Source organism: Nannospalax galili, unplaced genomic scaffold, assembly GCF_000622305.1.
Source record: "Nannospalax galili isolate Female #2095 unplaced genomic scaffold, S.galili_v1.0 scaffold169, whole genome shotgun sequence".
In the NCBI taxonomy this organism is placed as follows: domain Eukaryota; kingdom Metazoa; phylum Chordata; class Mammalia; order Rodentia; family Spalacidae; genus Nannospalax; species Nannospalax galili.
Window position 1 is genome coordinate 2,367,693 of NW_008360327.1, and position 10,983 is coordinate 2,378,675.

Below are 10,983 nucleotides of genomic sequence, written 5' to 3' on the forward strand. Positions count from 1 at the left end.
TGGTCTACATAGTGAGTTCCAGGATAGCTGGAGCTACAAGGAGACCCTGTCTCAAAAAGACAAAAAAAAATGCTTTTTTAATTTTATGTGTATGAGTATTTTGCTTGCACATATGTAAGTGCATGTGTGTCATGCAATGCCCACTGGAGGCAGAAGAGGATGTCAGGTCCCCTAGAACTGGAGTTATGGATGATTGTGAGCTGCCACGTGGATGCTGAAAACTGAACCCGGGTTCTCTGGAAGAGCAGCCAGTGCTCTTAAAGGCTGTGCCAGCCACCTCTCCAGCCCCCCACTCCATACACCTTTTCTGAGACAAAGTCTCACTTTGTATCTCAAGCTGGTCACCAACCTCCACCTCCCCAGTATTGGGATGACAGATGTGAGCCACCAGAAACACCATTCTTAACAATAGAATAAAGCTTTATTTCTAGCGCATAGCTATGTACCTGTGTCTGATGCTTTCTTAACCATTTTGGGGTACTTCTGAAATTTTATAAAATAATAGCTCTCATATTCCATCAAAATGGTTTCAAGGTCAATGTTGTCACAAACTTCAAAGCGTCGTAACCCCAGTTTAGTTTCTTCCTCCAAAGCATTAGCTGCATCAATATATCTGGAAGTTTTACAGAAGAGAAAAAATTAACTCTGAGTTTAAAGAATAAAGGCAAACAGGGATTGCAAGTCCAAAGAGACTCAATACAAAGAGCAAGTGGATACTAAGTAGCACATTGTAGAAAAACTAGTGTGTACAATTTTTCTATAGCATAAGGAATCTTACATGTTTTTGTTGCTATTGTTGTTTTTGAGTTTCTTTTCTCGTTTTGGGTTTTTTAAAAACAAACAAACAAACAGGATCTTCTGATGGCCCCAGTTGGTCTGAAACTGGCTATGTAGACCAGGCTGTCCTCAATCTCACAGAGATCCTCCTGCCTCTGCCTCCCAAGTGCTTGGAGGAAAGGCATGCTGGTTTTGGTTCTGTTCTTTGTTGATTGTTTTTAGGGACAGGGTTTCATGATGTAGCCCAAGCTGTCCTGGAACTCATAATCCTTCTGCATTAGCCTCTGGAACACTAAGATTACAGGTGTGTGCCACATGTTAAATATATCCAAATACTTTTAAAACAGTTCCCTCTGGAAACCACCTGCTTATTCTAGTGCTATCACCATTGTTCAAAAGAATTTTGAAAATGCTTTAAAGTCAAGTAAGTCAGTCAATTAAGAAACTGTCTTTGAGGCTAAAAAGGCATCTCAGTGGTTAAAAGCACTGGTTGCTCTTGTAGAGGAGCCAGATTTGGTTCCCAGGACCCACATGGTAGCTAACAACCATCCAGTTCCAGGAGATCTGATGCCCTCTTCTGGCCTCCACATGCATTGCACACATGTAGTACACTTATATACATGCAGACAAAATGCTCATACACATAAAATAAAAATAAATAAATAAACTGTCTTTAGATTGCATCTACTCATTTTTAGCCAAACATGGGTATAGTTACCTAACCGGATTACATATTTATTCACAGTATTCACTTTAGAAAACATGAAGTCCAAATTTAAAAGAGCAAGATTTGCCACCATTAGGGCAATTAAAAAGAGCACCATCATAAGCTCAGAAAGAAATTCCAAGGCAATGTTGATGAACATCATCAGAGAAATTTAGTATATTTGCTTAGACAAACTATTCCTGGTAATGTTTTAGTTATATTACACTAAAGTGCTTCTACATTTAAGTAGCATTGTCACAACTGTGCTTTTAGGGGGTGGTGCTAGAAGTCAAACTAGTCCTCACACATTGCTAGGAAGGCACTCTACCACTGAGCTACAACCTCAGCCCATTACCATTGATTTTTTTTGTCACTGTTTTGTTTGTTTTTGTTGTTGTTTGAGACAATCCCATTCTGTAGTCTAGACTAGACTCAAATTCAGGGGTAATCTTCCTGCCTCAGCCTCCCAATGCCAGGGTTACAGGTATAAGTAACCACACACCTGACTTCCATTACCAGTGTGTATATGTGTTCATGTATGTGTATTCATGTATGTGTGTTCATGTGTGTACATGTATGTATGAGTGTGCATACATGTGTATATGTGTGTGTGCACGCAGAGGTCAGAGACTGACATTGAATTTCTTCCTCAATAGTTCTTCATCTTATTTTTTGAAACAGGGTCTCTCTGGAACTTACTAATTTAGCTAAACTGGCTGGCTAGCAAGGCTCAAGGTTCATCTCTGCCTCCACAGTGCTGGGTTTACAGGCACACACCACCATGCCTGGCTTGTTACACAGGTGCTGGGACTCAAACTCAGTTTCTCATGCTTGCTCTAGAAGCAATTTACTAACTGGGACATATCCCAAGTCCCTACCATCATCCTTTTTTGTAAGATTTATTTTTTATTTTATTTATGTGCCTGTGTTTGCCGTGTGTGTGTGTGTGTGTGTGTGTGTGTGTGTGTGTGTGTGTGTGTGTGTGTGGCAGGGGGTGCCTGTGAAGGCCAGAAGACAAAGTCAGATCCCCTGGAACTGGAGTTACAGGCAGTTTTGAGCCACCTGATGTGGGTGCTTGAAACTGAACTTAAGTCCTCTAAAAAGCAGCAAGTGCTCTTAACCTCTGAGCTACCTCTCCAGCTCCCTACCACCATTCTTAACTGTCACTTTTAACTTGCTGAATCATAAGACTATTCAATGTAATCATTTTTAGCACAAAAAACGAGGATATTCTATTAAAGATCCTTTGAAAGTAGGAAAAAAAATCTCTGGATCTTAATTTTTAGTAGTTAATGTCTTTTTATAACCATGACCTTGCCTTGAAAATTGCACACATGTACAAACACATAGCTGGGATATAGGTGTGTGCCAACCATACCTGGCTACATCTGTTTTTTATTAATAATTTTTGTTTAGCATCAAGTAATACATATTCATTTCAGGAAGAAAAGAAAATACATTTAAGCCAACAGAGAATTCTGTCACAGATGACTCAACCGTTTCTCTACCTTTCCAATATTTTAAATGACTACAAATCTATGTTTACACATGTGCACGTGTACAGTGTATTGGTTACTTTTCTCATTCCTGGATCCAAATACCTGACGAGAAACAACTTAGGGGAGGAAGGGCTTATTTGGGCTCATAGTTTGAGGGCACAGTCCATCTTGGAGAGGAAGGCACAGTGGCAGGAGTATGAGGCAGGAGTATGAGGCTGCTTGCTCACATTTGAGCAAATCAGGAAGAAGAGGCAGGAACAGGATGTAAGGCCAGGCTATAAACTTCAGGGCCTACTCCCAGAAACCTACCACCAGCTAAGCCAACTTCCCCAAACAGCTCCACCAGCACATGAGCCTGGGGTAGGGGGTTTCAGTGTCCCAGGTTTCGGCACCATCTGACAAGTGAAGTAGGCGATGGATGAATCAGGTTGATGGGAGAAAGCAACTTATTAGCAAAGGAAGCCTCGCAGGGGACAGACACCCTTCTGGGTAGGGAAAAATAGCCTACAGGTTGTGAACTGGGGTCTTTTATTGGGGGAGGGCTTGGGGGGATGCAGAAGGCAGGAAGATATTTTTTTTTAAAGAGTGGGGGGGCAGAAGAGTGGGACTGTTAAAATCTGCCCTCTTTTGAGATCAAAGGGAAAGCCTGCTGTGCTGACCAAACAGTGCAGAAAAGTCTGCTTTTGACTTCAAAGACCAGGGTGCTTATATCAGGGGCTTGTGGAACCCACGAGGCACTGTTGGGGAGGGGGCAGGGCTGCTGTGGATCTGAACCCTAACGGGGGTATTCCATATTCAAACCACAATGAAAAGCAAATAAATAAACAGCACTGGCAGACAGGAACATGTGCCACAGATCGCTTGTCATCCTTACTGGTATCACATTGCCTTCTGAATTATTTTCAGAATCATGGGGTTTTGACTTTAAAATTATAGGAAAAGCCGGGTGTGGTGGCACATGCCTTTAATCCCAGCACTCGGGAGGCAGAGGCAGGCAGATCTCTGTGAATTCAAGGCCAGCCTGGTCTACATAGTGTGTTCCAGGACAGCTGGGGCTACAGGGAGACCCTGTCTCAAAAAGACCAAAAAAAAATTATAGGAAAAGTTGAGCTTAGTGGTACATAATACATGCCTATAATCCCAGCATGCAGGTTGTGGAGGCAGGAAGATGGGGAATTCAAGGCCAGCCTGGACTATATAACAAATTTGAGACCAGCCTGGCTATATTAAGACCCTGTCTTCAAAAACAAAAACAGCAAAAATGACAGGAAAAGTTTATAGTAGACCCCTGTTCTCTAAGCTAATTGATCAGGGGAACAAAACTGTTTATTCATGTTGCTGTTATATTTTTTGAGCTTGAATGAAATCTGTCATCAAGCCACTCTGGGTTCTTAGCCAAAAGTGACAGGATGGTGCATTGAAGAGCAAGAGGCAGCAGTGGGCAGAATGGAGGATGGATGAACAGGACACAGAAGAGAGATTGTTCACATTCAGGCCTGAAAGGACAGCTATGAAGGACCTGGAAACCAGCATCCAGGACCCTTCACTGTCTGCCCTCACAAGTTCTCATTCACACATTCAAACTCTGCTCTTGATGTCTGCTTGACTTCGACTTGTCCCAGGCCCCTCTTCCTCTGCACAGCTGCCTATCACATGTCTATTCATATTCCACACCTCCTTAAACTCTTGCTCATATCATCTCTACAAAGCTTTGCCTGCCAGACCTTTTCAGTCAACAATAATCTGTCCTCTTTGCTGAATTCTCAGTACTTCATTAAAGATAAGTTCCCATTTTTGACACTAGCCTGTGATTAAAAATACCTACAGTTCCCATTTCATCTTGATAATCCATTCAAACCTCCCTTTCCTGGTATATTTCAGGAAAACGATCAACTCTAATGGAATTTTCATTGATTTAAGATGCACAGGGCCATCTAGTGGAAAAAGGGGGCAATGCTTTATAAAGCAATGAGTGCTTTATAAATCATATACAGCAAATTATGCTGGCTATAACTGAAGAAGGGTTAGCTATAATAACCAAAGCAGGTTAGTCATGCAAACCTTCATTTGCCTTGTTTGTTTTTACAGTTCTTTCTGATATAATTTCTGGAATATAAAGTGTATTTCACCAAAAATAAAAATCAGGTACTTCTTTGTTTTAGTCTATAATTATTCTACCTACCCAGTAAATTCCTCAGTGGTTACTCAGCCTGTGTTAATACTATGCTCACAGGGCTGGGGCCTAGCATGGCGAGTCAAATTTATGAGTTAGCTCATCTACTATGACAGTATTTTCAATGTGTTTCACAGAAAGCTAGTCTCTAACAATGATCTTTTAAAAAAAAAGGTGAGGGTTCTTAGCCAAAATGTTTGCAAGCCCCAAGTACTATGTTGTTAGCACAGATATTCCCATCATAAATTGTAAATTAGTTGGTCTGAGAAGCCCTGAAATAAGGGTCCCTGTCTACTTCAGTTTAACCCAAATGTTTGCCAAACTCACCTGACCACAAAACCCTTTAATTAGCACCTATTAATAGTCTTTGAAACTATCATGGCAACAATTATCCCACACACTTAGAAAATGCTGTCTTGAGGTATTTTAGCTATTTAACTCTTTAACTGGAACTGAGATTCCATTAAAAAGATGAGGTAAAACCTGGGCATGGTGGTATACACCTGTAACCTCAGCCCTCCGAAAGCTGAAGCAGGAGGATCAGAAGTCAGAAGCCAGCTTATGCTACATAGTGTTTTATGTCAGGGGACATAAAACATCAACAGAAGATGGAGTGAAATGGACTAAACCCACAATGAACATGTTTTAAGTCCTCTTGGCTATTAAAATAATAAATACCATATCCAAGCTCCTCTGAGGTCCAGTAGCAACCATTCCTAGAAGCTTTTTCCTTTTGGCATTATTCTAAGCAAACACATATTTAATTCTCATAAAAACAGTACCCAAAATAGGGCTTGGTTGCACACACCTGTAATCTCAACACTCGGGAGGCTGAGGCATGAGGACTGCCAGTTTAAGACCCTATCTCAAAAAAAGAAAACAAAAACTATTAGTATCTATCTGATACTTAGCTATCCTCTATTACCCCATTTTATAGACAAGGAACCTGAAGCACAAAAAGACTAAATAACATGTCCAAAAGTAGAACTAACCAAAATAGACTAAGCATTTGAAATAGGACAGTCTGGCTATGTGCTTATCCAGCAAGTCCCCTACCACCACACATTACAGTAAACTCCACATCCCTGTCTTGAGGAGACACTTGGCACTTTCTCATATGCTGTCTTTGGAGCTGCTGTCCTCAGGTGACTGGGTGGATGATAGTGCAGAGCAGCCCATGGACCTGCCAGACTGCCTGGCTCATCTATTCTCATACTGCAGAGAGGGAAACAGAGGCACAGAGAGGAAGAAGTCAGGCCCACACTGCTTGGGCACTTGATTCCACGCTGCTACTGTGAGTGGATACAGAGATGGAAATTTAACATCAACTGGCGGCTGACTGCTCACCAAGGAGGGGACACTAATTTCTGTGGTCTAAGGCTGGTAACAATATGGGGGAAAAAAAACATTTCCTCAATAGAGTTCAAATCCCCAACAACAAAAAGGGAAATGCCTTGTAAAACTATTCCAAAATTAATGAGTGGGGATGTTTTCTACTAAAGACACTGCAAGAAACTGATCACATTTACCAGGCAAAAGTCATTTACAAAATTGTAAACTAAACAAAATTGTAACACTAAAATGTTATATGAAAGGTCACTCTTTGCCATTAAGGAGCTTATTAAAGTTAAGTCATTAACAAAGTGTGTTCAAATTGGTTACCAAGATGCACACACCTGAAACTATCAAAAAAGGAAAAAATTGATCCTCTAATGACTTTAATAATAAAAGTGACTAAAATGTATAGTTGCAGAGATTTCCTGTCTTGAAGAGATTATTAAAACAACTATGATTGTTTTAATTTTCCAATATTTTAAAGAAAGGAAAATCGATAAGAGTGATCTTTGTGATGTAGTCAGTTGTGGGACTTTGGGAAGCCTTGTTTCCAGGTTATCTTCAAACCTGGAAGGAAAAGTATTTCATGTACTGGGTAGACCTGACAATGGATTTCAAATGCCTGGTGTGAAAAATGTACAGGTAAGTCAGACAATTGAAGTGGGGGAAGGGTTAGGGGAAGAGACAGGGTGGATAGAGCACAGGATAGGGGGGCATTAGGGCAGCAAAAGAATTGTGTATGTTACTATAAGGGTGAATATATATATCATTATTCATTTGTCAAAATCCACAGAATTGTGTAGCACAGAGTAAACTCTAATGTAAACTGTGGACTTTGGTAATGACACTGGCCCATGAATGATACCAAATGAACCACATGATGCGGATGTCACTAATGGGTGGACTGGGTTGTAGAGTGCGAGCCTGGAACATGACAGGCCCTGGATTCCATCATCAGCAAATAATAGTAACAACAACAACAACAATAGAGGAAACTGGGAAAGAAGTAATATATAGAGATTCAATACACTTTCTGATCATTTTTCTTTAAACACTAAACTGCACTAAAAATGAAGTTCAGTAATGGCTTTCGAAGGGTCAGAGAGGGGGACCATCATAAACATTTGTAATAACCTACCCTTCTTGTGTTAAATAATGCAAAATCAAAATGAGAAGATTTTTTCTCCGTGCTTCTGTTCTCGTCTCGTACTGTGAACAAAGAGGAAAATTTAGATGGAACGACAAGATACAACACTGCTTCAGAGCAATTAAGGCTTGAAGGTAAAGGCAGCCTGTCAAAACAAGCAGCATGACTTAAAGGCTGGACAGCTCTGGAGGTCTCAGAGGATACATGAAGTTGTTTTCCACTGTATGTTTCTTCTTCCAGCTGTCTCTTCAATAGTAAATTAGGGGACAATGACGAATTAGGATTGCACTTTACTAGCTGAACTTCTTACTCCCAAGCTAGCCAGTCTTTTGTTGTATATAACCATGAATAAATAGATACACTCCTGCTATTTGGACTAGGTTAAGGAAGGTGGTTATAAATAAACTTGCGATCCAGACTCAGCAGACAATACATGCTTACCTGCTGCTGTACCTTTAATTCAGAGTCCCATTCAGTTCCTGAACTGACGCGCTAAGGAGAGCAAATCATAAAAGGGAAACGCTTGAATAATATGGTCCTTATTCACACTGGATAAATTTGTACCTTTATTTGCAGTAGCAATGTGTTATACATAGTATTCTGGAATTTCAAATTCTCCTGAAATGTATTCACTAAATATTTATATTTATATCCAATATTTATATTTATATCCAATAGTACTTCTCTTAATTGAAAATAACTAACTTTTTAAATTTTTATTATTTTATTTTATGTATATGCGTGCATTGCCTGCATGTAGGTAAGTGCACCTGTGTCGTGCAATACCCACGGAGGTCAGAAGAAGCTGTCAGATCCCGAGACTAGAGTTACAGACAGTTGTTAGTTGCCATGTGGGTGCTGGGATTCGAACTCAGTGTTCTTAACCACTGAGCCATCTCTCCAGCTCCCAAAATAACTATCTTTATCTAAAGAGAATAGAGGTAATAAGTGGCTTTAAAAGTTTATAAAATGGCCCCCATGTGGCCCAAATTATGTCATAAAATCTATGAACATGGGTTGGTGATATAGCTCAGTTAGTAGAATGTTTGTTTGGCATGCATAGAGCCCTGGGTCCAATCCCCTAGCACTGCCTTAAACCTAAACTGGGTGTGACAGTGTATGCCTGTAATCTCTGTACTTGGGAGATGGAGGCAGGAGGATCAGAAGTTCAAGGTCATCCTTAGCTATATAGAGCATTTGAGACCAGTGTGGGCTAAATGAGACTGTGTCTCAAAAAGTAAAATCTATGGGGCTGGAGAGACTGTTCAGTGGTTAGGAATACTTGCCATTCTCCCAGTTCCCAGCACCCACATGGCAACTAACAACCATTCATAACTCCAGTTCCATGGGACCCAACACTCTCTTCTGGCCTCTGCAGGCACTTACACACATGTGGTGGACTTACACACATGTAGGCAAAATATTCATACACATAAAATAAAAGTAACAAATAAAGGGCCTGGAAAGATGGCTTAGCAGTTAAGAGCACTGACTGCTCTTGCGAAGGACCTGGGTTCAGTTCCCGACACCCACATTGTGGCTAACAATGGTCAGTAACTCGTTCCAGGGGATCTGATGCTCTCTTCTGATCTCTGCAGGCATTGTACAACATGGGCACACTCATAACGCAGGGAATATACTCAATAAAATATTTATTAAATAAAATAAAAAATAAATAATATATAAAATAAAATCTATGTATGAACACTCATGACACACATGTATGCTTTTCTGGCTTCCATTTATAACTTTATAAAAATTAATATTGTTATAAATGAAAGCATGCATAGTATTATTTAAAAAACAATAGTATGCTGGGCGTGGTGGTGCAGGCCTTTGATCCCAGCACTGGGAGGCAGAGGCAGGTGGATTTCTCTGAGTTCAAGGCCAGCCTGGTCTACATAGTGAGTTCCAGGACAGCTGTAGCTACAGGGAGACCCTGTCTCAAAAAGACAAAAAAAAAAAAAAAAAAAGCAAAAATACTTTTTTCTTTTTTGTTTTTATAAGACAAGCTCTCATGTAGCCCAGGCTGGCCTCAAACTTGCTATGTACCTGAGGATGATCTTGAACTCTGATCCTCCTATCTCTACTTCCTAAGTGTTGGGATTACAGGCACGAGCTACCACGTCCATTCATGTTTTTATTTTTTTACTGTAGTAATATATATAACAAAATATAGCATCTTAACTATGTTTAAAATGTACAGGTCAGAGGCATTAAATCCATTCATAGCCACACCATCCATCTACAAAATTCTTTTGCCTTCCTCAGCTGAAACTCTACACCCATTAAGCACCCTGTCCCTTGTCTCCCCAAATCACGTAACCACCACTCTACTTTCTGTTGCTATGGATTTGCCTATTCTGAATCCCTCGAGTAAGTAGAATCATACTTATTTGTCCTTCTGTGTTTGGTTAATTTTACTTAGTATAATGCCTTCAAGGTTCGTTCATGTTGCAGCAAATGTCAGACCTTCCTTCCTTTCAAAACTGAAAATAGGGGCTGGCAGGATGGCTTGGTGGGAAAAGGTACTTGCTGCCAAGCCTGATGACCTTAGTTCAATTCACAAAGTCCTATATGATGAAAGGAGAGAATCGACATCAGCAAGTTGTTGGTGGCTTGAATGAGAAATGTTCCCATAGGCCCAAGTATTCAAATACCTGGTCAGTTGGTGGTACTGTTTGGGAGGTCATGGAATCTTTAGGAAGTGTTTCCTTGCTGGAGGAAGCATGTCACTAGAGGTGGGCTTTAAGAGCTCACAGCCTTGCCCCACTTGCAGTTTGCTCTCTCTGCTTCATGTTTGTGACTGGAGATGTGAGCTCTCAGTTTCCTGTTTCTGCCATCATGCCTGCTTCTTGCTGCCATCCTCCCTACCATGATGTACTCATCTCTCAGGTACCATAAGCCAGAATAAACTCTTTTCCATAAGTCAGTTGCTTTTGGTCATGGTATTTTATCACAGCAATGGAAAAGTAACTAATACATATCAAAAACTACAGGATATAATGAAAGCAGTCCTAAGACAGAATTTCATAGGTATAAATGTCTACCTTAAAAAATGAGAGAGCTTCCAGGCATGGTGGTGCACACCTTTAGTCCCAGCACTTGGGAGACAGAGGCAGGCGGATCTCTGTGAGTTCAAGGCCAGCCTGATCTACATAGTGAGTTCCAGGCCATCTTGGGCTACAGTCTCAAAAACAACAAAAATAAATAAATTAAATAAATAAACTTATTGAGAGAGTGCCTGTTCAGGCCTCCCTCTGGCATAGGGGCAAAGAACTCAGGGGATCACCTGAGAGTGCCTGGATCCTGCCTCCAGTGGTGGTGAGCGTCCCTAAATCTTGCT

The 10,983-nt window shown here is 40.7% G+C and overlaps 1 protein-coding gene across 4 annotated transcripts in view; it reads right to left on the reverse strand.

Moving 5' to 3' along the window:
• Katnal2 (katanin catalytic subunit A1 like 2) overlaps positions 1 to 10,983 on the reverse strand; it is a 101,624-nt gene that overhangs the window by 58,932 nt on the left and 31,709 nt on the right. For 2 of the 4 annotated variants that reach the window (XM_008825901.3, XM_029560100.1), the window contains exons 2-4: positions 8,079 to 8,129; positions 7,629 to 7,699; positions 447 to 613 (exon numbers count right to left, since the gene is read on the reverse strand). In XM_008825901.3, coding sequence (XP_008824123.2) covers positions 447 to 613; positions 7,629 to 7,699; positions 8,079 to 8,129 — 289 coding nt within the window. The remainder of the gene's footprint in view (positions 1 to 446; positions 614 to 7,628; positions 7,700 to 8,078; positions 8,130 to 10,983) is intronic. The other 2 variants (XM_029560098.1, XM_029560099.1) reach the window with 2 other exon arrangements.